Source organism: Penicillium mononematosum (assembly GCF_028829835.1).
Source record: "Penicillium mononematosum strain IBT 11891 chromosome Unknown utg000002l:1.0-8112719.0:1.0-8118358.0, whole genome shotgun sequence".
Lineage (NCBI taxonomy): Eukaryota > Fungi > Ascomycota > Eurotiomycetes > Eurotiales > Aspergillaceae > Penicillium > Penicillium mononematosum.
The window spans coordinates 7,781,704-7,809,512 of NW_026643272.1; the positions used below are offsets into that span (position 1 = coordinate 7,781,704).

At 48.7% G+C, this 27,809-nt stretch overlaps 11 protein-coding genes across 11 annotated transcripts; 5 read left to right on the plus strand and 6 right to left on the minus strand.

The window, feature by feature from the left end:
* Positions 1–262: 262 nt before the first annotated feature.
* Positions 263–1,732, plus strand: N7519_004759 (ubiquitin domain-containing protein DSK2; the record flags this gene model as incomplete). Its single annotated transcript, XM_057291535.1, has 2 exons — positions 263–730; positions 809–1,732. 2 exons carry the CDS (start codon positions 263–265, stop codon positions 1,730–1,732), a joined length of 1,392 nt encoding a protein of 463 aa, XP_057152737.1.
* A 1,037-nt stretch (positions 1,733–2,769) lies between these two features.
* N7519_004760 (RTA1 domain-containing protein) lies at positions 2,770–3,864 on the minus strand (the record flags this gene model as incomplete). Its single annotated transcript, XM_057291536.1, has 3 exons — positions 2,770–3,068; positions 3,130–3,524; positions 3,593–3,864. The coding sequence occupies 3 exons, from the start codon at positions 3,862–3,864 to the stop codon at positions 2,770–2,772; spliced, it is 966 nt and encodes a 321-aa protein (XP_057152738.1).
* An 871-nt stretch (positions 3,865–4,735) lies between these two features.
* Positions 4,736–6,801, minus strand: N7519_004761 (fungal specific transcription factor domain-containing protein; the record flags this gene model as incomplete). Its single annotated transcript, XM_057291537.1, has 7 exons — positions 4,736–5,418; positions 5,473–5,740; positions 5,775–6,018; positions 6,069–6,418; positions 6,477–6,540; positions 6,624–6,669; positions 6,720–6,801. The coding sequence occupies 7 exons, from the start codon at positions 6,799–6,801 to the stop codon at positions 4,736–4,738; spliced, it is 1,737 nt and encodes a 578-aa protein (XP_057152739.1).
* Positions 6,802–7,671: 870 nt separating this feature from the next.
* Positions 7,672–10,023, plus strand: N7519_004762 (transmembrane 9 family protein; the record flags this gene model as incomplete). Its single annotated transcript, XM_057291538.1, has 5 exons — positions 7,672–7,756; positions 7,822–9,173; positions 9,225–9,677; positions 9,728–9,948; positions 10,005–10,023. The coding sequence occupies 5 exons, from the start codon at positions 7,672–7,674 to the stop codon at positions 10,021–10,023; spliced, it is 2,130 nt and encodes a 709-aa protein (XP_057152740.1).
* An 800-nt stretch (positions 10,024–10,823) lies between these two features.
* On the minus strand, positions 10,824–11,190 carry N7519_004763 (uncharacterized protein; the record flags this gene model as incomplete). The annotated part of the gene is made up of 2 exons (XM_057291539.1): positions 10,824–11,003; positions 11,044–11,190. The coding sequence occupies 2 exons, from the start codon at positions 11,188–11,190 to the stop codon at positions 10,824–10,826; spliced, it is 327 nt and encodes a 108-aa protein (XP_057152741.1).
* A 2,215-nt stretch (positions 11,191–13,405) lies between these two features.
* Positions 13,406–15,229, plus strand: N7519_004764 (putative choline sulfatase; the record flags this gene model as incomplete). Its single annotated transcript, XM_057291540.1, has 2 exons — positions 13,406–13,816; positions 13,871–15,229. The coding sequence occupies 2 exons, from the start codon at positions 13,406–13,408 to the stop codon at positions 15,227–15,229; spliced, it is 1,770 nt and encodes a 589-aa protein (XP_057152742.1).
* A 492-nt stretch (positions 15,230–15,721) lies between these two features.
* N7519_004765 (uncharacterized protein) lies at positions 15,722–15,967 on the minus strand (the record flags this gene model as incomplete). Its single annotated transcript, XM_057291541.1, has 1 exon — positions 15,722–15,967. One exon carries the CDS (start codon positions 15,965–15,967, stop codon positions 15,722–15,724), a length of 246 nt encoding a protein of 81 aa, XP_057152743.1.
* Positions 15,968–18,323: 2,356 nt separating this feature from the next.
* N7519_004766 (Zn(II)2Cys6 transcription factor) lies at positions 18,324–20,901 on the plus strand (the record flags this gene model as incomplete). Its single annotated transcript, XM_057291542.1, has 6 exons — positions 18,324–18,367; positions 18,466–18,860; positions 18,916–19,803; positions 19,853–20,028; positions 20,081–20,246; positions 20,321–20,901. 6 exons carry the CDS (start codon positions 18,324–18,326, stop codon positions 20,899–20,901), a joined length of 2,250 nt encoding a protein of 749 aa, XP_057152744.1.
* Positions 20,902–21,081: 180 nt separating this feature from the next.
* Positions 21,082–23,087, minus strand: N7519_004767 (flavin-containing monooxygenase; the record flags this gene model as incomplete). The annotated part of the gene is made up of 3 exons (XM_057291543.1): positions 21,082–22,245; positions 22,303–22,661; positions 22,715–23,087. The coding sequence occupies 3 exons, from the start codon at positions 23,085–23,087 to the stop codon at positions 21,082–21,084; spliced, it is 1,896 nt and encodes a 631-aa protein (XP_057152745.1).
* Positions 23,088–24,282: 1,195 nt separating this feature from the next.
* On the minus strand, positions 24,283–25,118 carry N7519_004768 (uncharacterized protein; the record flags this gene model as incomplete). Its single annotated transcript, XM_057291544.1, has 3 exons — positions 24,283–24,440; positions 24,502–24,838; positions 24,909–25,118. 3 exons carry the CDS (start codon positions 25,116–25,118, stop codon positions 24,283–24,285), a joined length of 705 nt encoding a protein of 234 aa, XP_057152746.1.
* Positions 25,119–25,379: 261 nt separating this feature from the next.
* On the plus strand, positions 25,380–27,759 carry N7519_004769 (uncharacterized protein; the record flags this gene model as incomplete). Its single annotated transcript, XM_057291545.1, has 2 exons — positions 25,380–25,426; positions 25,491–27,759. The coding sequence occupies 2 exons, from the start codon at positions 25,380–25,382 to the stop codon at positions 27,757–27,759; spliced, it is 2,316 nt and encodes a 771-aa protein (XP_057152747.1).
* Positions 27,760–27,809: the final 50 nt, after the last annotated feature.

A 27,809-nucleotide genomic window follows, 5' to 3' on the forward strand; every position in this document is an offset into this window, starting at 1 on the left:
CGTACGGCACGTGACTCATGTTTCGACCGCCTTCCACGCCGCGCTGGTTGATGCAAGGCAGATCGCCTCCGCATAACGGCTTCACTGACTCCCCTCTATCTCATTTCATCTCACTTTCGCGGTTTTCATCCATATCACAACAGTTCACTTGATCAGACATTTGATCCGCCCGTTAATAGTCTCAGGGAATTTACCCTTCATCATTGGTCCACTTCCCAATCATCACCCCACTTCCTCTGCAATCATCATACATCCGTTAGCCATGGCCGACGAAACGGCCACCACGGAGCAGGCGCCCATTACCTTCACTGTCAAGTCATCCACAGATGCCAAATATACCCTGACCCTTCCCCTCACCACTCTGGTATCAGATCTCAAGCAAAAGCTCTCAAGCCCCGAATATGCCGATACCCCCGCAGAACGTCAGCGATTGATCTACTCGGGTAGAGTTCTGAAGGATACAGAGACACTGGAGTCCTACAAGATTAAGGATGGCCATACTATTCATCTCGTAAAGAGTGCTGCAAGCAACCAGCAACGCCAGAACACAGCTGCTCAGCCCAGCTCAGCTGCTGCGGGAGCTGGAGCAACCCCAAGCCCGGCGGCAGCTGGTGTCCCAACCAATCTCGCGGCTGGTACTGGCAACAACCCTCTTGCTGGCTTGACCGGTGCACGATATGCTGGATTCGCCCAGCTTCCTGGTGCGGGTCTTTTCGGCCCTGATGGTGGGGTAAGTGACCTATTATGGGGGGATGGAAGTAGTTTAATAATGCCTCCAACAGATAGCTAACATTCTTTGTCCACTTAGATGGGCCCTCCGCCAGATACCGAGTCGATGCTCAACATGCTCGAAAATCCTCAATTCCAATCGAGCATCAACGAAGCCTTGCAAAACCCCGCTATGATCGACATGATGATCCAGCAGAACCCCATGCTCCGCGACATGGGACCCGGAGTCCGGCAGATGATGGAAAGCCCAGAGTTCCGCCGCATGTTGACCGATCCGAGCTCGATTCGACAGATGATGCAGATGCAACGAGCTATGGGAATGGGTGGCGGACTTGGTGGCGGCGATAATGCATTCCCCGCCCCGGGGGTGACGAACACGACCCCAGGCTCTGAGCAACAGAACGCGCAAACAAATCCATTCGGGCAGCAAAATCCACTTGGAAACGCAAACCCCTTCGGTGCCCTCTTCGGAGCTAACCCGTTCGGAGCTCCGGCCCAACCTTCTGCCACTCCGGGCGCCACTCAGCCCGGCGGTGTAGCAGGTGCAGACTCTACGGACCGATCAACGTCTGCCGAGGGCCAGACCCCTCAAGCTGCTCAGAACCCCTTCGCATCTCTCCTAAACCCGGCCATGTTCGGCAACGCTGGGCAAGCCGGCCAGGGTGGTATGAACCCGTTTAATCCTCAGCAGAATCCGTTCCTACGTGATCCGGCGCTACTTTCACAGATGATGCAGGGAATGGGTGGGCAGGGCGCAGAAGGTGGAGCCGCTGGTGCAAACCCTCTAGCCGCTCTACTTGGGGGAGGTGGTCTTGGTGGTTTCGGAGGTGGCTTCGGTGCCCCACAGCCTACAGACACCCGTCCCCCGGAGGATAGGTATGCCGATCAATTGCGGCAGTTGAACGATATGGGATTCTTTGAGTTCGAGCGGAATATTGAAGCCCTGCGTCGCGCAGGCGGCAGTGTTCAGGGAGCGGTGGAATACCTCCTCAGCCACCCATGATAATCTCTGGGCTGTTTTTCTTTTCTTTCTAGCACAGCCTTGCGATTACTCTTCTCATGTATTCAACTTCTATTGATTTTGCGAGGTGATGAAAGGCTCCCTCGGTACTTATGACTTTTCTTTCCCCTTTTAGCATGCTCATCTCCAGTGTGATCCTTAGCTAGTTTTCCGGATATCTCATCACTCCAGAGCTCATAATAGCATCGGATGATTTCTAATTGATGTTTCATTCATGCTTGAGATCCCGCGCCAATCTTTTCAAAACTTGAATCCAGCCTCAGCCGCATAGCACACAGAGTTAGTGTTATATCAAGCCAAGGAAAAGGAACATAGACGTTACATCTTGAATAAAGGCCCTTCAATCTACATATGTACACAGTAGCATCGAGATGCCTTTGTCTCTGGAGGATCGCGTACATACTTCCAAGACTGTTAAAAAATAGCATGTTTGGTCATTGTATAGCTATGTAGAAATTTGCTGCCCCACTGCAAGATCTAGAGAGGAGTTCGTCGAAACTAGTTCGAAGAGTTCTTATGTCTACGACAGATGGACCCTCCTGCGAGAGCCACCAAGACCGACGTTGACCAATGGAGGCGTTAGGTTCTCTTCTTCTAGGGAGTATATATGACTCCGAATCAAGCAAGGAAATTGTGGTGTTCCCTATCTACATTAGACACTAGAAAGGAAAGGCAAAGAAACATGTTTCTGTCAGGTGGAGGTATAAGGTCTAAAAAGCCGGGCAGTTTATTCCTCAAATCTAATCGATGAAATTGCTACGTTCATCCTTGCAAAAGCCGTATACTTGAATCGCACATAACATAAGCATTCTATCTATCCTTGTATAGTGAGATGAGAATAAACATGAGACACTCGCCTGGGACAAGACAATGAATCCAAAGGCAAAAGTTGAAACCGAAGGATGAGGCACGAGAAGGGACAAGGGACAAGGGGAAAAGAAAATCCATCTACCACACGAGGGAATAGTCATAGACAAGACCCGCAAATCACAAACCCACATCGTTCAAACCACAGCTATTCAGCTTGATGCATCATCAATCTGTCTGGCCTTTGCCTGCCCATCCGAGATCTCAGATATCAAACTCATCTCCATATCACGCGACTTGCGGAAAGACCACTTCGTCTTATTCCATAGACCATCAAAGCATATCCCCGGATGAAGTATCGTCAGAGCCAAAAGCGCGACCGCGAGCATAACTCCCTCCAGGACCATGAAGGCAACTTCATTGTTTGCCAGTGCGCTGTGGAATCCGCCCTTGAGCTCTGCGACACGGAACACAGAACGAACAAAAATGGCAAGCGTTGCTATGGCCAGACCTGGATGCATGATTAACAAGTGCTGTGATATGAAGGGAAGGGAAGTGTGAAGATGACTCACCAGCTAGAAACGCTTTCCACTTCATGCTATTGCGGAGATCAATCATACGTATCTCAGGGTTGAGTTTGTGCTGGCTCTTGCGAACTGTCCAGGCGAAATCCAGACAAAGTGCCATGAAGATAGCGAGGGAGACAACCTGGGTTGATAGACCGGCGATCATGATATTAATTCCAGCTTGACCTAGATCAGGCTGGTCCGCATCAGCGATAGAGGTAATAGCGCCTCCTGAAGCCTGGAGTAGCAGTGAAACCAGGTCACAGAGGATGAAGACAATAGTATAAGTCCGAGGACGGAGGCGCGAAATGTTCTCTCCGTAGATGACGACAATCCGTCCGAGACAGATATAGATCGAGGCACTGATGAATGCAGGGCCTATTGTGAGGCAGACCAAATATCTATTCAATGGCTGTCAGTATAGCTCTGAAGCCGGGGTCAAGACGAATTGTGGATGTATTCCACGTACTCAAGGTAAGGATCGAAGCGAAATGGATTATAATGCATCTGCAATCGTCCGGCATATCCGATTATTTCGAGTACTAGGCCACCAAATAAGCCAGCGAGGTAGCCCCAGGTCCGATATCGAATGCCCAGCACCACCTGGGCTACCAACAGGACTGCGAAAATGCCCAAGTAGAAGGCATTCCCGGCCAGTGAAGGCACGTATTCAATGTACGCTTCGCTTAGTGGACAAATGTCCAGCGTACAGTAATCGGATGGATCTGTTAAATTGCTCATGGTGAGTTCTGAAGACTCGATCTATGTGAAGTGGGAAGAAGCTTGCTAGCGCAAGCTATTTAACTATGAGTCCATATTGCATCTTCGACCCAAGCATCTCCCAAAATAGCTTTCGCTGGTCTTAGACACTCTATAGCCACAGTTTGCAGTCCATGTCCATTGCAAATATCGGTGCCTACTTCAAGCTGACGTTAGCCGCTAAGCTACCCAGGTAGATAGATATAGACGGGAGATAACACGGGTATATTCTCCGTACCATTGCTTATGCAACTAAATAGCGCTTGATTCACCGTCGAAAGCTGTGAGTGGAGGATGAAGCTAGGATGTCTTGGCAAGGGCGCTAAGATACGGACATGCACACGGACACGGACACGGGCTTTTGATTTTTAGTAGTAGAGGGACATGGACACGGACACGGACAACCGACACGGATATTGAGGCTTATACTAAGACCTCTAAGCTAAGGCCCAAGCATCTACACGTCTAAGCCCACGTTTTACCACACATCCTAGACGCTATTTTAGTCGTCAAAAGCCACAGTCATTTCAGCCCCTAAACCCTTCTGTCAACGCTGGCTTAAGGAGAAACCAAGAGGCTGTGAGTCCATCTGAAGTTTCTGTCTCGGAAATTTGTATGGAAATATGACGAGTGGTCTGGCCTGTGACATTGCTAATTGTGATGGCCACTATGATATTTTTCGTCCGGACGAGGCATAGGATTATCTGCCATAGACCAATGTAGCTACATCTGTATAAGCTTTACTATGCGGAAAGTCGTGTATCATACGTATCGTCATAGACTTCTATTCCTTATTCTGCGAATATTCAAAAACGATGAATGTGGAAACCTCCAGTCCACGTCCGCCGGCAGACTAGCCCAAATGCTGCTGGTCAAATGATGTCGTCGAATGTGCGATCCAGTCGATATACATCTCGTCAATTGCCGTGTCTGGGAAGAAGCCCGGCCAATGAATGTAGTTGTCTGGACCGTTCAATGCTGACTGCAGAGTATCAACACAATTGCCTGGGTCTCCGGCAGGTGGATCAATTCCTTCGGCAAGTGGCGCATCATGATGGGAATAATCATTATTCGGCTCCGGTATCGCTTGACTTTCGAACCACCATTGTACACGCTTCAGGCGCTTCTCATAGTGAAAGAATACATCCCTGTCCCCAGAAGCATCCATATCTGACGTGATGAGCGCCTGGATGCGAAGGATACATTGTCTCATTGTGTTAGAGATATCCAGCGCACGGCACAAATCGACCGTGTGAGGATGGACTGAAGGCTCAGATGCTGCTACCACTAGCTTGCACGCAAGCGTGACTGCAAACCCGAGTTGAACCCATCCTACATTGGGAAACTTGGCATCGCAGCCTAGGGGTAGGCACATGTAATAATGGAGTAACGTCTTGGCTGCGGTGAGTCCCATACGCAACACTTCAATCTGGAAGGACGACTCGTGGCGTAGGGCTTGTGCGCCGGGCTTGTGGTCGAAGAGTGTGATCTGGCATAGATACATCTCGACAGTATAGAACTGCATAAAGAGGATCTCTGTGTCTGAAAGTTAGTAAATGTCATTTAATAAGGGTGGTTCAGTTCACGAACGGCTTTCGGTCAGGAGAAATGGCAAGTTGGCTCGGTACAGATCAATTTCAGATTTCAACTCGCGGTAGTAATGCTCGAGTCCAAAGCTGGAGTTCTGGATTTTTGGGACATGCTGCATTGAAACCAGTGTGATTTTCTCGGAAATTTGTTGGAGCTGCACAATATGGAGGAGATATCTGTCTGACGGATACTCTGCATCTGTGGCCAATAACTTGCACATACTCTCAAAATATGGTGAGTATGGGAAGGAGCATCCCTTTTGTAGTATCTGTGAGATGCTAGAAGGCATCAGATATGTTAACCCAAGTATCCGTTGTCTGGAGATATGGAGATACTTGCGAAGATGACAGATAGGAGTATCCAATAACAGCTCTCTTTTCTTCCCGCCCCCAGGACACAGACTTTCTATCCAGTCCAGTATCGAAATTTACTCTGGTTCTCCAGAATCGATTTTCAGGGGGACGGTCGAGTTGTAGATCAGTGATGATACTGATCGCAAGATGTAGATATTGAGAGAACCGACGGGGTCTAGAGTGATACTGGCACCTATTTTCTATGTCAATCAGGATCAAGTAGAGATAGAAACCAGATCCTACCACGCCAGGTGAACCAAAAGCCCCTGGAGTATCTCGAACGAGACCGTGCCATCAAAGATCATGCAGTCACTGATCACCTTCTTTACCTGCTTCTCGAGTCTACGCTGTAGAGGCATATTGTCATGCAGAGCGGCTGTGAGAATCGTGAGAAGAAGAAACGGCTTGTCTCTTCGCAGTGTTTCGGCAGTCATCTGCGGTGAGATTATCACGAACGGGCAGTGTGGCATGAGTGTGGTTCGGAATTCATTCAGTAGCATGTTGGCGGCGTCTATAGTAAGTAGCCCCTGGTCGATGACATCTTTGGCCTGCGCAGAAGTGCTCGAAGTCACCTCGGCCGTGTCACCGTTTGTCTTACTTGTCAGTCGTTCCCAAGGTCAATGAAGCATGAGGCGAGAACCAATTCTGTACCGGAATTATCGCCCCTGATTGGGCCAGCAGCTGATCTACTTTGGATTCCAAGGCCTCGATCCTTCTTTGATGCAGTCAGTATAATCGACTGAGCTAGGATGATATATTTCACCTGTCTTTACTATCCCATTCAGTTGTAGGCTTTACACTTCGGCCCTCCCGGAAGTGACAGGATTTCCCCAAGCGAGCGCACCTATCAGCCGGTCAGACGGTGAGGATCGACGATCTCTCCGATTGACCTACCGGTCGCAACTTCCTGTAGCCTCAGAACGAATGCATCGAATCTTAGCCCTTGCGCAGTTTTGACAGGTTCTGCCAGAGCCATTGGAATATCTCCCCTTTTGGCGGTCAGCCATGACCGGGTCAGTTGTTCGCAGTGGAAAGCCAAGGATGAAGAAATAGTCAATCGATGATAAATTGGAGCTGAGCACACTGAGGGGCGGCTTATTTGACACGCGTTATATGATTGGATTCGTATTCTCTTGGCGCGTGCAATCTAAGATCTCCAGGGTTAATACTTCGTAGGGTATTAGGGTATGATACTATATATATATCGTACAGTGAATCTACTAGGATTGTTCCAATTTTTGTAACTGCCCCCTGAGTAGTTGAGGAGGCAAGTGTCTTACAAGATTTACAAGCATCGGTTAGGATATATGCGAATTTGACCATCCTCTTAGTTCCTTTGTCCATGTATCCATTCGGCCCCCTGTTCTGCGCGGGGCGTGCCCAGGCCCGTGGCATTCTGATTAGGTAATCCGGGGCCACGCTGGAGGCCAGGACAGCGCGAAGCTCACGGTTACAAGCTCACAGTTGCTCAAACTCCTTTGTCGACACACCTATATCACTGTGGCATTAAGTGCCAGTTTCATTCGTTACTTACCTGTTCTGCAGCAGGTTCCTGGCGAGCTGAAGCAATCTGGTGATCCTTAGCAATCTATCATCCAACAAGCGCATCCTGACATCAAGTCTACCGTCGAACTGTCCATCGATCCTCTCGACAAAGAATCGCCTGAACGAGATACTGCCTACAACATAATCATTCTTGGCTCACTCTGCTCAATCCAACCTTTGCGGATCAACACACCGTAACCCACCGACGTACAACCCTCCATACTTTGTGTACATGCTGGGGCGATAGCTACCCGTTCATTCCGGGTCGAGAACAAAGCAGATCCCTTTACATCTATTGAACATGGCCTTCGCTCAGTTCCGTTCTCGCCAGTGGGCACTGTGGCTGCTGCTGCTCGTGTCCTGTGCTGGCGCATTCTACATCCCTGGTAAGTACGAAGGTGTATTTTGGTTGGACTAAACAATGTGAAACTTACACTTTCCCTCCCACTAGGATACTCGGTTACCCGATATAATGACGGTGATCCGATCCCTCTTCTGGTAAACAAAATCTTCTCCGATCACACCCAACTGCAGTATGCGTATTTCGACCTGCCTTTCGTCTGCCCACCGAGCGGCAAAAAGCATGGCGGCTCACCGTTTGGATCCGGCCAAAGTATCTCGCTCAATATTGGCGAGGTACTGCGTGGCGACCGAATCATGACCTCGGACTTCGAAGTTACAATGGGAAAAGATGTTGAGTGCCAGTCGCTATGCACCCGTGAGGTTAGTCGGTCAGATGTGAAATGGGCTCGTCAACTCGTCAAGGAGGGATACGTGATTGAATGGATTGCCGATAATCTGCCAGGAGCCACGAGCTTTGTAACAGTGGATCGCAGCCGCAAGTATTACGCTTCCGGATTCAAGCTTGGCTATCGAGATATCTCTCCAATCACCGGACAGCATCGGTACTTCATCAACAACCACTTCACGATCGTCATCCGCTGGCGGAGCGTACCGGAAGGAGGGAAGGTGGTCGTAGGTTTTGAGGTGTACCCAAAAAGTATTACCGCCGAGGACCGCCAGGAAAATGGATGCCCCAAAGCTGTCCATAATAACAACGAAGGTCTCGGGTTGTATATCGCGCCCAACCTTTCGCGAATGCAAGAAAAATATTCCGGACTGTCATATATCCCAGATGACGACGACGATGACGACGGGGCCACACTGAAGGTCCCTTACACCTACTCTGTCTACTTCCGGGAGGAACCTAATGTTGAATGGGCCAACCGCTGGGATTTATACTTTACCAACCAAGGCGAAAGTTCGGTAACGCACTGGCTGGCGATTATCAACTCGTTGACAATTTGCACCGTGCTGGGAGTAACCGTGTTCGTCATCTGGAGCCGCACCGTGCAAGGCGATATTAAGGGTCGCGGCGATGGTGCTATGGACGACCGGAAGATGAAGGGCCAATCTCGACGCCGGAATCGCAAGTCCGGCGAGAAGAAGGGCGAGGGGCTTCTGGACGATAGCGCGGACGTGGAGCGCGATGCGGACTATTCATCGGACGATGAGGCTCTCGAAGATACAAGTGGTTGGAAGCTTCTCCATGGGGATGTGTTCCGTATCCCCGCTTATGGTGGTCTTCTTGCCCCCTTGGTTGGGTCGGGAATGCAGTTGTTATTCATGGCTTCAGGCTTGCTCCTGCTCAGCTGCCTGGGAGTCTTGAACCCAAGCTTCCGTGGTGGCTTTGTTAGTGTCGGCATGGGGTTGTTCGTCTTCGCCGGCCTTTTCTCCGGTTATTTCTCAGGAAGACTTTACCAGACCTTTGGTGGAACTGCTTGGCGCAAGAACACGCTAATTGTGCGTACCCTGCTCCAATTATTCATGTGCTATGCTAATCCATCATTCTAGACCGCTTTGCTCTTCCCTGGCCTGGCATTCTGCCTCGTGCTGATTCTGAACTTGTTTGTCTGGGCTCAAGCATCTAGTACGGCAATTCCTTTCAGCACTCTGATCGGCCTCCTTGCACTCTGGCTCCTCATTCAAGTTCCGCTGGTATACATTGGCAGCTGGGTCGGCTATGTGCGTGCGACACCATGGGAGCACCCTCTGAAGACGAATGCGATCGCCCGCCAAGTTCCACCCCAGCCCTGGTATCTCCGCACCCCTCTCGGGCCTGTGGTAACTGGCGTCATTCCATTTGCCGTTCTCTTTATCGAGCTGTTATTCCTTTTCAAGAACCTGTGGCAAGACAAGTCTGGCTATTACTATGTCTTCGGCTTCCTGAGTGTTGTCTCGACTGTGCTGATTATCACCGTCGTTGAGGTGACCGTAATCGCAACATACAGCCAGCTTTGCTCTGAGGTAAGATTGTCCTCAGTTTCAATTATGAATCGCCATACTGACTTCCTTAGAATTATCATTGGTGGTGGCAGAGCTTCCTCACCGGCGGCAGCAGCGCTTTTTGGATTTTTGCCTACTGCATCTGGTATTACCTGTTCAAGCTCCACATCTCCGGATTCGTGTCAAGCTTGCTGTTTTTCAGCTACAGCTTCCTCGCTTGCGCCGTGTATGGCCTGTTAACAGGAACCGTTGGTTTCTTGGCCGCTTATGCCTTCGTCCGGCGAGTTTATAGGTAAGACTGCACCATCCAATTTGGTAGGCAACGCACTAATCTTGAGAATTACACAGTGCCATCAAGGTTGACTAAGTTGACACAACTACACCGTTCTTTTCTTTGACTTGTCCAATCCAGAGACTCGTTGTCTCCTCAACATCTACCTTTCATGACCTGATCTGCGATAAGCATAGGTGAAGTCTTCTACCACCACGGCGTATAGTGTTCTATTTTCTGCATTTTCTGCCCGTCCGAATTTTTGAGCCTTTGATTCCCACGTCTATGTTGAACACAAGCCACACCTTCTCTTTCCTTGTTTCTTGTCTGTGCCCAGTAAGCCAGTATCTTCATCTGCCGCTGTGGGGAGCCTTTCATCTCACGCCAGACTTCCATATTCCGTATACGTTGGCCCAAGGCAGCCGAGCTTCCATCACAAATACACGCCCACGTTTCGGTACTCATCAGCTCTAATGTATTGCCATGTCAGTAAAATCAGAGGACAAAGTTCTACCTATGTAGCATCAACTCAAAGCCAACGTATCCTGTAAAGCCAACGTATCCTAGGAAAGCCGGCGGGCAAGGGACATGTAAGTGGCCATGCCTTTCCTCTTTCCAGCTTGTATCAGATGCCCACATTTGTATACAAAGTTTGGGCTGCCATTTGTTATTCAATACAAAAATTCGCTTTAGATATCTCTCACTAATCGATCAAATATGGCTGACCCGGGCATCCCTAGCGCTTCACTTGCTGAGGACATGTCTTTTCTCCAGGCTGCCACGAGTACAAGGACGCTACATCGGTCCAACACTGTTATCATGCTCCATGGTGGCCGGGGTAATCGTTTGGCGTTGCGAATAATTCATCATCGCATCTTTGACACCTTAAACTTCACCTATACCTCGTTAAGGTGAACGCGGACCTGGAACGCAACACCCAACAAGGCCCGGGCCATGACAGCCTCGAGGATGCCCTCGCCTGCCGAGACATCGCGGATCGTTTCATTAAAAACCTCCCATTCTACCACATTTATGGGCCAGATATGGCCAGATGTGACGTTCTGATATATTGGGGTCTGGATAAGCCATGGAAGATGGGAGATTCGAGTGACAGACCAGCCGGTTCGCGTCACTGGCGCGCCTTTGGTCGTCCCTTTCGAGAATTTGTTTCTCCAGCCGGTCAATGCCAATCAAGGCGAACGTGACATCGCTCTTCGCCAAGAGGAACTTGAGTATGTCGCAGAAATGGCGTGGGATGTTCATAATAAGGTCTGAGGATTAGTTCGGGGTAGAAGGGACTTGACGGGCAAATGGGTCGATCCTGTATGCACATGCACTGTCCTTACAACATCTGACCATCACGCTCTCACTCTGTCCTCACCTTACATATGGTCTGTCTCAGCTAGATCTCTCAGGCAAACGGGCATCTGGCATCGCCGACATGAAGGTCGCAGTCAAAAAGAACCTTCATTCAAGGGTGGAAATCAGTAATGACACACTTTTTAAATATATGGATAGCCAAACCATCCTGGTTGGGTATGCCGTCTATAGTTGCCACCTCGGCCGCAACCGATGTAAAATTTGAGCAGCGTAGACTCTGTACGTCGGGAGCCTGTACTCTCATCATGGGAACATACTTTTAGTAAGCAGGGAGTGATTTGTACATCATAGTCCTCGTGATCAAACTCATTTCCAAAAGAAAAGAGCAGCCTGCTCTATGCCTTGGGAAAAAGATGCCAACAAAAGCATGCACACCTGCACACCTAATTACGCTAGAGGATGTGACTATGTACATCATAAGTCTATATCGGGTGAAACCATCCCGTGTCGAGTTGGAAATCTGTACGTCGATGTAGACGTAGCCATGTGGAGCACGTCGGACATATAGCAATCCCCGTGCATACAATAGAAACACAAGTGCCTATGCTAAGAAACAGCGGTGACTAGATTTCGCCTCCGAAGTATATACCAATTGTAAATCCGGGGATGATCTTAGACCGCTCCTCATGGCGTGCTCGGAAAGGGGGATTGCTCATTGTGGAGCTACGATACATTAAATTCCCTCTCCTTGTTTCATCCTTGTTTCTTAACAAGAATAGTGAGAAGGAATGACAGAAGAAATGGTAGAGGGAGAAAAAAAGAATCAAAAAGAAAGCATTCCACCGGCGGGCTTCTCCGTCGCTATCTTGGATTCTCACGACGTCTCTTTTTCCTCCCCGGTAGTGTCTAATAATGCAGTCTGATTGGCTGTTGAGATAAGCAAGTGGAACCTCAGCCCCTAAGCGTTGCCTCTAACCATGTTGGGTCATCCCAGGAGAAATAGAACTAGATTGATTGGCTGGTAAAACAATGACACGATCCTGTGGAGCCCAAGGTTTGCCTAGCGGTCGGCTTTGGGATTCACTAGTCTGAAACAAGTTAGTGTTTACAGGATCCTGTCACAGCGGAAACGCTGCCATGGACGTGGGCTTTCAATGCCGTTACCCACTCCGGGGTCGAGTGCGCGTGTGAACTGCACTGAAGCTAGACTTTGTATTAAATCCCCCGACATTGGCATGATATCATTTTATTGCAATTATTAGTTTTAAGGGGCTGAGATTAGTGGTGGTTTTACATGCACGGTTGGTATTACGGTGGTATTGTGACTTTCCCAATGTGACAAATGCAACACCTGGACCACACGCGACCCCTATAGTGCCTGTAAAGTGGCGACTCACTCGGCACTTGCCCCGATGGGATCCCATTACCTACAATTGATAAAAATCACTGGTCTTGTGACTAGATATTTGCATTGGCAAGCTGATTATTGCCGAGAGAGATAACGAAATGTCCAATTGCAGCTAGGGACCTCGGGAGAAAATTGTAGTTTATGTATTTCGTGCCGGTACATAGCAGCACTCGGGATTATCTACTTCGGTATTATATTACCATACACGTTCTTCCGACAATCACACCATCGATGGCTCGAATGATTCCATCTTCCTTGCGGGGGAGTACGTCAGTACTGGGTCACTTCCCCTGATCTCCGTTGCAGGCGGGAACTATTTTGTACTAATCGATTTAGGATAGTACAGAATTTCAGCATTCTACAGGGTTTATAGTCAAATGAGACCGAGGAGACACGTATGATCTTCATTGTGTATCGGCAAAATATTACATTAAATACACAGCCTTTTCCGTCTTGGCCTTCATGTGTTCCCTTTTTTAGCCCCCGATTCTCTGGAATTACCTCTTTTTTTACCATCTTTGGGTCCTTTTTTTTTTTTCCTCGTTTACTTTTTTTTCATACTTGATTTTTCTCTTTTTTTTTCCTCTTTTTTTTTTACTTTCTCCTTTTGTTCCCCACATTCTCCCTCAACTTCATATATCACCCGCTCTCCCTCAATTTCTTCTTTCTTTCTTCTTCATAATCTAATCTTTTTTTTTTTAGTTCTAACTTCGTATCTACATTGGCCGTCCATTAAACTAAATATTCATCATGGCGACCAAGAAGCCCAATATCCTTTACATCATGGCAGACCAAATGGCTGCACCCTTGTTGTCCTTGCACGACAAGAACTCCCCAATTAAAACTCCTAATCTAGACCGTCTCGCTGAAGGAGGCGTGGTCTTCGACTCAGCTTACTGCAACTCACCACTGTGTGCTCCCTCACGCTTCGTTATGGTCAGTGGCCAACTGCCCTCCAAAATTGGAGCATATGATAACGCGGCGGACCTGCCCGCTGACACCCCCACATATGCCCACTATTTGCGGCGGGAGGGATACCACACAGCGTTGGCCGGAAAGATGCATTTCTGTGGCCCGGACCAGCTTCATGGCTATGAGCAACGTCTGACTAGCGATATTTACCCTGGTGACTACGGCTGGTCCGTCAATTGGGATGAACCTGTATGTCAATTTTAAGAACAATCCTTTTGTGGTACTATACTAACTGGACTGTAGGACATCCGTGCCGACTGGTATCACAACATGTCTTCCGTGATGGAGGCAGGCCCCGTTGTACGCACCAATCAATTGGATTTTGATGAAGAGGTGATCTACAAGTCAACCCAATACCTGTACGACCATGTTCGGCAGCGCAACGAGCAGCCTTTCTGCTTGACGGTCTCCATGACCCACCCGCATGACCCTTATGCCATGACTAAGGAGTTCTGGGACCTGTACAACGACGTCGAGATTCCGCTGCCTAAGAATGGGGCTATCCCCCACGACCAGCAGGATGCGCACTCGCAGCGCGTGCTCAAGTGTATCGACTTGTTCAACAAGGAGATGCCTGACGAGCGCATCCGTGCCGCCCGTCGCGCCTACTATGCCGCCTGCACCTACGTCGACACCAACGTCGGCAAGCTGCTGCGTGTTCTTGAAAACACCGGCATGGCCGACGACACCATCATTGTTTTCACCGGTGATCACGGTGACATGCTCGGCGAGCGCGGCCTGTGGTACAAGATGACCTGGTTTGAGAACTCGGCTCGTGTTCCTTTCCTTGTCCACTCGCCTAAGCATTTCGCCCCGAAGCGCGTGTCTGAGAACGTCTCCACTATGGATCTCCTCCCTACATTCGCCGAATTGGCAGGCGCGAAACTCATCTCCGAGCTTCCCCTTGACGGTGTTTCCCTCGTGCCGTACTTGACCGGCGGCGAAGGTCTCCGCACCGACACTGTCTACGGCGAGTACATGGGAGAGGGCACCCAGGCTCCTCTTATGATGATCCGTCGCGGCCGTTGGAAGTTCATCTACTCGACGATCGACCCACCCATGCTCTACGACCTCGTCAATGACCCAGAAGAGAGGACCAACCTCGCAGCTGGCCTACCTATCCCATCAAGCTCCACCCGCGCAGCCGTAGCCAAGCCCACCAACTTGGCATCATCCATCAACCTGCCAACTCCCGATGAGACCCCGCACGCATCGCCCATCCCTCAACGTGCCAACATCGCGGACTACCCCTTCCCCTCGAACACTCCCCCTCGCACTCCGAGCCCCGCCAAGGTCCCGCTTGCAGTGCCCAACACCACCGACCCAGCGAAGATCCTGGCATTCTTCCTCGAGGAGACTCACACCCGCTGGGATTTGGAGAAGATCCACCAGGATGTTCTGAGCTCCCAGCGCCGCCGCCGCCTGGTTTACTCCGCTTTGATCCAGGGTACCCAGACCGTGTGGGACTACGAGCCACGCATCGACCCAAGCACCCAGTACGTGCGCAACCAGGGCAAGGGTGCCCTCGACGATGTCGAACTCATCTCGCGCTGGCCCCGTGTGCTCCAGCAGGCTGCTGCCGCCCATGGCATGTCTGTATAGATCATCTCAGGTTTTCGTGAATATGCTATTGGCTCGGATATCTGTTGAAAATATTGGACCGATTGCATTTTCTTTTTTTCTTTTTTCTTGCTTATTTCTGTCGCATTTCAGCATCATCATTTCTGTTGCCTTTTTTGCGGCATTTCCGGAATACTCTTGTTTCGGGTTCCATTCCTTTCCCTTTTCGGTGATGTTCATTTTTTTGGATTTCTTTACGTTTGTCACATAGTAAGGCGCGCGCTATACCCGGGACTCATTTTCCCCAATTTGCATCTTTTCATGCGGGACGGTTGTGGCTGCATGGATTCTTTTGTATATAGTTGTGCTTTTGGTTCCCCGGGTTGGGTGTCTTACCCTGTACATTGCTGGTTTTGGATTTATGCGAAGTAGATACAATATGCAATCAGATTGTCAATGGGATTTTGTACTGTTGTTCCACATTTGCCTCAAGCCGTTTCTTCTAGTATGATATCACTGAACCATCCTTGAACTTCATGATCGATTAGACCCTTCAGCAGCGCGATCAAGTGCTGCCTGGACAACAACACCCTCAAACTTCGTATCCAGGGCTGAAGTGGCTTCGTCCAGAAGCAAAATCTTGGGGTCGCTGACCATAGCACGAGCGATGGCAATACGTTGCTTCTGGCCGCCAGGCAGCAAGAATCCACGCTGGCCGACGTCTTCTCGCCAATGGCCTGGAATTTGGATGCGCTTGCTTGCCGAGACATCGCAAATCATTCCTTCAAAACAGAACAAGACAGACCACTGGATTTGGGGGCACCGGATGTAGCTCCCCGTAGCGTTCGTTTCCAGGCAGGGCTGTTAAAGATTCTATGCTCCTTGTATTGATCGCCAGGCAACCTGGTGGGAAGACATCATTCCTGCAGCAAGTGAATCATTCAAGTCAGCCCCCTTCCATCAATAGCCAGAGGCATCTAAGGTTAATTTTCGTACCAAATAGTAAATTCGAGCCCACAGTGTCGTTCGTGTGCCCTCCGCTCGTCTACTAAAGATTTATCCTCGCAGTACGCAGTGACGGCACTTCAACTGTACACAGCTGCATTTGTGTCCCAAATTTCATATGGGGGACCGGGCCATCTCTTCAAGATCTCGTAAGTATTTGATTGCAAGGAGCAGAAATAAAGAGCACTTGCACTTTGCCAAATGGCTTTCCAGGATGGCCCGAGCATTTATATTTCCGCAGCTCTTCGGTTCCTTTCTTGCCCCGTAGCAACCCGTATTGCAACTAAAAGTATAACAGTCAGTCTCAATCTGTGTTCAACGGAGAAAATCACAAGGAAAACCATACATCGACATTGTATACTCCGTTCCTCTTTGGAGGGCCCTATGTCCGCTCTTTCCCGCTTGATTGTTGTAGCCGAATAGCTCGTTTGCCAAAGTCTTAGGTCTTGGGCAGAATGTGAGATAATTCATAGAACAGAAGGCCGAGTATAAATCTCAAAATGGAATCGAGGCGCCGGTTGGGAAAAAGTTGTGGATATTAACTGGTCTGGACATCGCTGGGCCTTCTTCAGAGCCTGAGAGTGGGCGGTTAATGGCGTCGGAAATTGTGCAGAGAGAATGAATATATGGTTCTGACTGGGATAGGTGATATTTGTGAGGGATCGCAAAAAAGGGGCGGATTCAGGAGGTCGACGATGCTTTGCGAGCTAAGAAAAACAAGACACTCAACCCAGTAATTATATGCTCGTTGTTGGCGAATTTGGCGTGATTATACTCGTCGACGGCTTGGTGGTGGGTAGGCAAGGTGCGAAAAGGATAGAAGTAATGATAGCAATGAGCAAGAGGAAAAGTAGAAAAGAAGAAAACCAGACGAAGTGGGAGACCTCAAGCGAAAACATTAGCGCTGTACAATCAACTGATGCAAAGGGTCCTACCTCATCGATATTTGGGGCCTGCACACGGGTAGTAAGGATGTAGAAATCAGGCAAGGTGGGCACCTCATCGTGGAGGTGGTCTAGCGTGACATTGAGCAGTACTATTGCATGAAAAGTCAAGTTGGGCTAACAGAGAAGAGGAATGTCAGGATGAGGGTAAGGTTACCTCCTTTGCATTATATTATAGAAATTTATATGGATGAATCTCTGTGGAGAGAACATCTCTGCCAAGGCCTCGATCTGATGTTCCTGCATCAAAATATATTCACTTTTAATATCAGAGATTTAACCTTTGTTCATTTGTCATTGATTCCATTGTAGGCTGCTCCAAAGGAGAGAGAGGAAGCTAGCAAAAGCAGGTCTTTGTTTATTATACGGATGTAGCAAACAAGCGCTCACTTTGCCTGCAGAAATAGGCATCCATGGGAGATGTATGTAAATAGATAAAATTGAATATTATATGAAGAAGGTGGACTTTTATAGACTGTCTATTAACAGTCACATTTTATTCCTAGAACAGTACCTACATACATGTAGGTAGACAAACATTATGGCATAAGTATGCCATTCATAACCCCAATGGCCATCTACAACATACACAGGCAAATATTCTTACCACAAGCCACTACTAGTTAACTATATAACTATAATATCAATGAACACTTAGCGGGGGATGTATCCCTCCCCGGCGCAGCTTCCCCCATAACATTACATAATACCCCCTCGGGGCTGGCTCTTGGCGGCCATGCACCTTCGGATGAACAACCCGATAATGCTGACTATTAATACTACCTATATGTATTAATGTTATCTGGGAAACTCTTGCCTAGTCGAGAAGACCTGATGTGTTTACCAACCTTGGAATCCTCCAGTCTTGCTGACTATCTTCGATGGCTCCGAGGTCTGCCTAAGAAGATCATGCGTTATGCTCATGGACTACGCATACTGCTCTTGTTGAATAATGGTAGATATTGAAATATTCGAAGAATTAATTTATGAGAATAAATGAAAGAGAAACATTTCTAGAAATTCTTTAAGTCTTAGGACCGGAAGGTGGCCCCGTAGGGAGATACGAGAGATGCGGGGTTTATCTTGCAGGTGATTTGCCTTGTCTGACCTCAACACCCATGTATCTTTGGACGTGTTCAGAAAGATTCAACATCTTGACTTTGATGAACTCGAGGCCCTAAGTTACCATGAATACATCACGAAAGACAGATTACAGGAGGGTGGTGAACGCGTAAGTGCCTCTTGGAATGTCTCGACGCATCATGATCTTTCTTCCCGGATGCTATGATCCAAGTCCGAGGCATTGTTGACCAAATGTCTACCGCACAGATGCTCGCGATGTCGTCACCATAAAATCAAGTGCACCGGCGAATCCCCCTGCAGCAACTGTATACAACGCAACGTCAAATGCCAATTCGCAAGGGCAGAAACAAAAGTGCAAATTACCAGAAAGCGACTGTCTGAGTTGAACCGCAGAAACCATGAACTAGAGAAAGAGAATCTTGCTCTGCAGCAACGACTGTCAGCCTCGACCGAGGCAGCAGCAACACCGGACCACTCTCGTCTCGCCTCGCCATTACATCCACCAAGTCCCGGAATTGCCGACTCGCCGGCTAACAATAGATTAACTCAATTTCACGATGAGCACGAAGAGGATGTTAGCATGGTGAACCCTTTGTCCTGTGGGCCTCCCAAGTACATCACAGACACAACCGGAACGCCCCGTAAGCTCATTTTCCTCATTGGCACCAACAATAATCACCTAACCATATATCCTAGACTACCTTGGCCATACCTCGACTTGGTCCCTTACTGTCAGACTCTTACATTTGACACACGAGGCCCTATATAATTGCCCATTCCCAAGTGCTGCTCACCACGTCGACTCAATGACCTACGACCTGGAATGGAATGGGCTGCGCAGCCAGGCTATTCCCGATGTCCGTGGTCTTCCTTCACTTGACCATGCGCTTTTCCTGATTAACGCAACCAAGTTCCATACTGGCCAACTTTTTCATCTGTTTGACGAGCCCAGATTTATGGCACAGCTCTACCACTTCTACGAAAACCCAGCGGAAAATATTTGCACCGTAGGGTTGTGGCTTCCACACTTCCTGGTCATTATTGCCCTTGGCAAGGCCTTTATTGGAGCGAAGAGCCATGGGAAAAGGCCTCCCGGTGTGGAGTTCTTCAGAGCTGCTTTTATGATGCTTCCGGACTATAGTTTCCTATGGAAGGATCCATCCACCTCTGCAGAAATACTCTGTGCATTTACCTTGTACTTGCAATCTATTGACTGGAGAACATCTGCACATAATATGGTGAGTCCGTTACCTCTCGCCATGCAGAATAATCATGGCTCGCTCTTATGCTGCATTGCTCACATATATCTAGATCGGCCAGGCCTGCGAATCTTACAGGTTCACGGCTACCATACAGATCTTTCCTCCCGATTCGCCAATGAGCAAGATCTAATACGATTCCAAAATATCTGGTGGACTGTGTATGTTTTGGAACGTCAGGTGTCGGTGCTTATGGGTGTGCCCCTGACTATTAGCGACAATGATATCACCGCGTCATTGCCTCTATTCGCAGATTCATCGCTGAAGACGGCGACTGTAGCGATACATGTCAAACTATCGAAGGCTTTTAGCCGGGTTGTGAACGGTATGTCTCTTAACAGCCCCGTTGAAGACAAATTCTAATATCCCCGCAGCCCTCTACCGAGAGAAGGAGAACCCAAACTCGACATTTGTGAAAAGCACGCAAGAAGTTCTACAAAGAGTAGCAAATGTGGCATCTGATCTTCGTGAATACTTTCCCGTTCCCGAGCAAGAAGCCATGAATGGCATTTCACGAGTTTCAGGGTACATGAACTTGCTTTACCATCAGGTCAGTTTTCTTTCGGCTATTATGTGGCTCTATATTGACTCTGCTATATCAGTGTATCATGCTTGCCACTCGCCCCTTTTTGTTCATGCTCGTTGAGATTTGTGCGAATTCGGAAGACTCTCAGATAGAGGTTCCCACGCCCATCAAATTGCTTCTGCAAATTTGCGTCGAATCGGCGAAGAAGACGTTACAAGTTTTGGGCGCTCTGCAAGACCAAAGTTTATTGGGTACAGAATAACCCCTACTTTAATTTCGTCTGTTAAAAAGAAAAATTGTGCTAACCTTATTCTAGAGTGCTTTTTGCCATTCGATTTGGAAAGCGCCGTCTCCGCTGCCCTTGTCATTACCATGGCCTCCCTAGTCAGCCCTCCAATGGTTGAGAACCACACGTCGCTTCTTGACACATTGTATTGTGTTTTGGATCGGATGATTGACCAAGGAAATCTGATAGCCGCCGACCAGAAAAAAGAGATACGCCAGTTGGAGAGCCTTTGTGCAAGCCTGAAAACATCTACAGTCCTGGCCAGCTCCTCACGCCCACCGGAGTCCCAAACAAGGAACGCGCCGGAGGCAGGACTGACGCCAGGACCGTCCAGCGATGACTGGGACCCCTGTATGGCAAGGCCAAGGATAGATGGCTCGGGCGCAGGAGTAGCATGGGACGGACAGACTAACGAACCATTCCACTGGACAAGCAATTTGTCACCGACCCAATTACTGGAGGCTGCTGATATGTTGGATGGTGGCGACTTGCTGGATTGGGTTGATCTGCCGAGTAGTACCTTTGCATTTGGGAACGAAGGAGAGGATCGAGGTCCTTTGGGGTTATCATGTATTCGTAACCGCACACCAACGCAAATAATAAATGTATAAGAGAACCTTGGAACGTTATACTTGACTGAAAAGGTCTCTGTTATGTATGTACTTGGAAAGGGAGAAGAGATGAGTGGTGCGAATACTTGGACACATATAACAATGTATCCTTGCGTCTTTAAGGGTCAAATAAAGGCCTGAATAACACCGCAGTCGGTAGATTCTCTCATATATAGACTGTTAGGCATCACTACCCTTCGTATCTATTCCGTCCACGAATTCCGTATAGTTCAAGTAGCCGGTGATTGCTGCGCCGTCGATCTGGGGCTTCTTCTCATCCACTATCCATCCATTTCCAAACCAACCAAATTCATTGCCATCATACGGGTGTAGATCATAATCCTCCCATCTCACCTTCTTCAGCGCCTTTAGAGCATGCAGACTGCTGCCAGGCCACAAGGCAGTCACGCGACCTTTCTTTCGCTCTTCGGGAGATGATCCCGGTGGCGAGGACTTGTACCAACTTGCACATTCAGCACTGTAAACAGTGCGCTCAAAGTACTTCTCACAGAACCTTGTGAAATTCTCAACTTGTGACTTCTTCGCCTCGACAAGTCCAATATTGTCATAGGCCATCCTGGACATGATCTCTGCAACATAGGCGTGTACCTGCTCCATTGTGATGAGCAGATTTCCTGCACCCTGGAATGAATTCGGTCCAAGAGACTGGAAGAAATTTGGGAATCCGCTGGTTGTAAGACCGAGATAGGTTTCCGGGCGTTGACTGTACTTCTCACGTAGATTCACTCCGTGTCGGCCGATGATGGGGAACCCGCCTCCAGGGTTTGTCTCAAACCCAGTGGCACACACAATAGCATCAACCTGCCGATGTTTCCCACACGAAGTGACAACACCGGTCTCGTTAATGGCCGCGATACTTGTCGTTATAACGTTGACTTTGGGTGAAGTCAGCGCCTCCAGGTAGCCTGGTCCTGGGGTGAGACGTTTGCAAAGTGGAGGAAAGTCCGGGAGCAGATCATCCAGAAGCTCTGGTTTGTCTTTCAATCTCCGTTCCATGTCGGCTTGGTACTGAGCTCGAGAAGAGTTCTGCAGGTTGCTGCCTCTCTGGGACTTGGGGTATAGCGTCTGCATCTCGTACTCAAGCTCTTTGCGGTACTCAATGTATGAGGTAGGATCGTTCTGCCAGGCCTGCCTCTCCTCGTTGTTATAAGCGAAGTTGCCGCCTTTGCCATTTGTGCGTGTTGCCAGACGCTCTCCGCCATGTTGGTTGGAAATCCAGGTCTTGCCGCGGACATAGTGGTCCATACCCTTGACTTTGTCAACGAGAGCGGGCACAATCTGGATACCACTGCTACCAGCACCAATAACAGCGATGTTCTTGTCCTATATATTTATCCGTCAGACATTGTCCATCACGGTTATTCGTAGACAGAATCTTACCTCCATGTCATAAGTGTTATCCCAGCAGGCACTGTGGAGCAACTTGCCCTTAAAACTGTGCAGACCAGGGATCGATGGCCACTTCCAGTCGTTCAATAGTCCGGTTCCTGTCATGAAGACATCGGCGGAATCTTCAAATACTGATCCGGTCGTTTCGTCAAATATCTGCACAAACCACTTTCCCAACGAGTCATTCCAGCGCGCTCCGACGCAGCGACTCTGAAACTTGATGTGCTCCCGAACAGCGTACTTGTGCGCAACTCGGTTCCAGTACTCTCGGATCTCCTCTGCGCCGGAGAAGAAATGGCTCCAGCCCGTCCATGATTCAAAGCTCAACTGGTAACAGTGTGATGGAACGTCTATATTATATTTAGCAACATTATCCTGGCTGCTAGGAGTATTGCCAACTCACCACATGCACAGCCCGGGTATTGGTTTTCATACCAAGTTCCCCCAAGGTCAGGATTCTTTTCATAAATTGTTAGGTCCAAGTCAGGCACGGCTTGACGGAATTTGATAGCGGCAAGAATTCCGGAGATGCCCGCGCCGATGTAAATGACCTTGAGAGGGCGCGGCTGGTCCACAGCTCGTTCGGAAATGAGTGGAGTGAAAGCACTCTTTTGCTCAGTCGGTTTTGGAGTAGGAACAACATTCTCATCTGTCAATGCGATGCTGCCTTCGGCTGACAGCATAGTTTCTTCGATCGTGACCGTGGAACAGTTCGCCTTCTCGTCGATAAGTGGAGGCGTCAAAGAGACAAACGACGTTTCGGTCAAGGAAGCCATGCTAAATAATGAATACCACGAATTGATTTCCTATACTCTATACCTGTCTTCTAGGTCTGATCTTTATAGTCATAAACTGCATCTCCTAGTGTACTTTGATATTGGTATACTTCGGATGGGTATCCGATCACATGTGACATATGCATAGACCTACGATAAGCTTAGTTTCATCTCCGACAATAGTTGGAGCTTTGTTCAGGTATCCCGCAGAAACCCCGCTCTATTGCCCCTCCTTGGTGCCCCTCCCTTTGCTGCAGCTTAATCCGAGATACCGTCTCGGATTTCCTCCGACTTGTTGATACCCAAATCTCCATATCAGCATCGGAAGAGCTTGCCGACTACACTACAACTTTGGTTGACCAAGGAATGAGGTGTATTACGAAGCTGACTTTACAGACCCGATCATAGGACTTTTGATTTCAATCGTTTCTACAGGTTGCCAAGTTATGCGATCAAAGCAAGTCCAGCCAGAGCAACTTTCTGGCATCAGCTCCTCATGTCCTAAATAGCACTCTGTCACGATTATAGAAGAAAGCTGCTAGAAGCATTTCTGTATGGAGTCAGCTTTAAGGGGCTCTATTTAGATGTGATGAGCCGAGTCTGTAATACTAGTGCTCCTGGGTATAGCTAGGGAATTGTAGTAAAAGCACCTATTTCTATTAATTGAAATTTGATCCAATTTCCCTAGTTGTAAGGCACGAAACTCGAAGTGGAAGTGCTTTCTTTCAATGCCGTCAAAACCATCAGTGGCGAGAATGCGTCTAATGAAGGAATTCATGTCACATAATCTTTCGTGATGCTGATCTCACTTGTACTGCACTCTGGGTACAGTAATTGAAAAGCATGGGCTTGGTTAGGGTGACTGGTTCCTAGATAGACAGAAGGGAAAGTCATTTCGTATTAGATTGAAGCATTCCTTCTAAAAGGGATGTTGCATTAGCTAGATGAGACTAAGTGCAAGCAGATATATATTGAAATTTGTAAAGTAATCTTATGATGCTTGTGCTGATAAATTAGATGTGCTACTGGAGCGTTATAATGAGCGAGAGAGGTTTTATATCTGGTATAGGAAAGGATGATAGGGATAATAGAGTGGAATTGAGATCTATAAGTGTGGATATCCATGAGCTATCGATATAGTCATCCTGTATACAACAGGCCTGGAAATAGAGAACAGCACAAAATCCTCTGCACTTTATACACAGCGTGCACCATCAACCAGAATCTCGACACCGCTGATGATCGAGCTTGCAGGCTCGGCCAAGAACAGAGCAACATTGGCGACATCAGAGGGCTCAACGAGACGACCAATTGGAATGGACTCGCACTTTGCCTTAATAATCTCCGCAGGAACTGGTCCATCCGCAATACCAGCAAACTTGTTCAACAGGGGGGGTATTGCCCGAAGTAGGACAGATAGTGTTAAAGCGCAGCTGGTCTCTGGCAAACTCCAAAGCCATCGACTTTGTGGCCGAAGAAACACCCGCCTTGGTAGCGTTATACCAAGTCTGGGTAGCACCGGGTCGGATCGCGTTCTCGCTGGAAATCACAACCGTAGAGCCAGGGCCGTTCTTCTTCATTTCGGGAATAAGGACCTTCGAAGCGAGGTAGATGCTTCTGACATTAACGTTGAATAGGCGGTCGAACTCTTCCACGGTCACTTCGAGTCCAGACTTGTTGGGGTAAGACCAGCCGGCATTGTGAACGACAATTGAGGGAGCTTTGCCGAACTTTGCGATTGAGGTTTCGAGCTATACGAACAAAACCAAAGTTTCCATTTAGCAAGTAACGGGCAATGGGGGTATTAGATAGTGACTGTACCGCTTTGTGCCAGCTTTGTTCTTCAGCAACATTGGCTTTAATCTGGTAGGCGAGCTGCTCGGGGTAGCCCTGAACTGGACCATCGTTGGCCTGAAGATCCATGCCGAGTACGAATGCACCCTCACGAATGAAGGTCTCAAGAATTCCACGTCCGAAACCTTGAGTTGAGCCCGAGACGAGGGCAATCTTTCCTTCGAGGCGGCCAGGCATCTTGGTGGAGAGTAGGATATGATTGAAAGGAAGGGATTGGAAAGGTAAGGATGTAGTTGATTGACGAACAATCCGTTCAATTGAACCTATGTATTTATATTAACGCAAAGCAATCTATCGAGGAGATAATTGAGATATCGCGATAGTTGATCCGAGAGATACAGGCGGGGAAATCGGATGGCCCTTCCGTGTTGGCGTTTTATTCCTCTATCTTTTCGCACACGAGACCTCTTCTCTCGGTCCGAATTCCTGGGGAAAACGATGGCTCCATCTACTGACACGCCAACCGATTTGCACCGTGCCGCCGTGTAAGTGTATTGTTTTGCGTTAGCGTCTTTTTCTGTCCAGGTAATGCTGATGTGACGATCCTAGTGCCTGTCTCCTGTGTCGCAAAGCAAAGGTCCGTTGCCTTGTTTCACAGCGACTCGATAGGTGTGACCGTTGCATATCAAATGACTCTGAATGTGTTTTTGCTCAACCGAAGAGGGCCAGAGTGAGGGTTCCGCCGTACCAGTATCGCCCGAGGCGAGATTTGAAGCCTACCCCAGATTCCGACCAGCATTCTGTCGAGGGACATACATACGATACACACTTCACTGAGCCTTCACCGTTGGCCCCTACCAGTGAATCGATTTCTGCACGTCGACATTCCACATGTCCGAGTCAAGGGGCCACCACCTTCGATGATTGCCTACCGCCGTGGTCGCCGCAAACCCAAATACCAATTATTACCGATGCAATCCGTGCGAGAATCATCGCAGCGTTGGCTACCCTCAAAGGCAAAAGGGGCGCGCCTTTCAGCTTTGTTAGCGCGGGTGATAGTCCCTCGTTTATTGATTGTTCGTCTCGCAATGTTCATGTTCTGCGTAAACAATCTTTCGAGCAGCCACAAACCACAACACTCTCCTTGAAGCTGTCGTCACTCTTGCGGCCGCTGAAAATTGATCCCAATCGGGAAAGCTATGATGATGGCCGACGGCCTGGTGGCGTGGTCAAAATGCCTTCATACCTCTCATCCATGACGCTCGGTCAAACTGTCACAGACCCGATCGAAGCGGGCATGATCAGCCGTCAGGCTTCAATGGCATTATTCGAGCACTTTATGGTGCAGATGAACGCCAAGTGGGAATACATACTGGATCCTCACGTCGACACCCATAGCGATGTTCAACGACGGAGCCCGTTGCTATTCGCCTCGGTGCTCTTCTGCTCTTCCAAGTTCTGCAACTACATTGATGGTCGTATAGACTCAGAGCCAGACCCTTTTTTAGAGACCCGACTCTGTAGTCTGGCCCGAAACCTTGTTATCAAGACCATGGCGGAGGGTGATAGGTCCACCGAGACGATGCAAGCCTTCTATTTGTTGGCTTGCTGGAAAGATGCGGACGATGACATATCGTATCTGCATAGTGGATACGCCTTTGGCATTCTCCGTGACATAGACTTGAAGTCAATTTATGGCGACGGTGAATACATAGCAAGACGCAGAAGGACATGGCTGGCCTTATTTCGACAGGACCGACAACAGAGTTTGTTCTTTGTGCGAAGGGCAGCACTAAACCATGGTGATGACGATATGTCTTTCCTTTGTGACCTCGATACATGGTTAAAGATGCCATATGTGTTACCGTCGGACTTTGTTGCATGCTGTAGCGCTGATTTGAGGCGCATACAGTCGAAACTATGCAATTCTGTCCAGAAGGCCTCTTCCATGATGCTGCCATGCCTACTAGAGCAGATGGACGCAGAGCTGATTGCATGGAAGTCGAGGTGGAAGCACTACCTCGTAGGCGAGGGCAGAATGCACATAGATGAAGATTCATCCCTGGATCCCACATTCTTGCATCCTGGGAAATACCATCTCACTGCGCTTGCCAACCTGTGGGAACATAGCGTCAGACTTCATGTCGCTTCTGCAATACTTCGGCAAGCTTTGATGGCTTCAGTGACATCATCTCTGGACACGAACTACCAGGCGGACAGGGCCTCGTGGAACATTGATCTCTCCATGATGCAACAAGTTCTGTCCCCTAATCTTCCAGGGCTCAGTAGCAGTATCGAAGGCGCATTCGGTACCCTGCACAACTTGATCAACTTCCCTCCGGATGATTTGAGACGCGCACCGGATACCATTCTTCTACTGGGACCAAATGCTGCTCTGTTCTTGTGTTTACTCCTCTGTCTACCAGGAAATGGTATCCTTGGTGCAGCCTTCCAAAGAAAGGCAGTCGACCTCATTCGGGGCATTGCTGAACACATGAAGCAATGCGTGCAATCACCGCAAGATACCGTAGCTCTTCAGTTCACATACCTAGACTCGCTAGTGGGGCTTCTTGGCCCATCTGTGTCAAGATGCCCAACTGAACAACAAATTACCAGACAACAGCCAGCTTTTCACATGCCGCATACACAGTTCGATACAGACGACTTGGATATTGATAACCCAACCCGTCAAGCAGCCCAAATTATGGGAAACGAGATTGGAGGACATGGCTTGAGCTCGAGTCAGCCTGATTCCACGCTTGGTCTTTCGAGCGAAGTTTGTCAGAACCTACATATGCAAAGCCTGACTAACTTGCTAGATGGCAACCTCTTTTGGGAGATGCTAGCAGAAGGAACAGAAATGAACATTAGCTCTTAGTTTATATTATATGATTAATGTAAGAGAAAGACAAGCTAGGTGCTGCAATT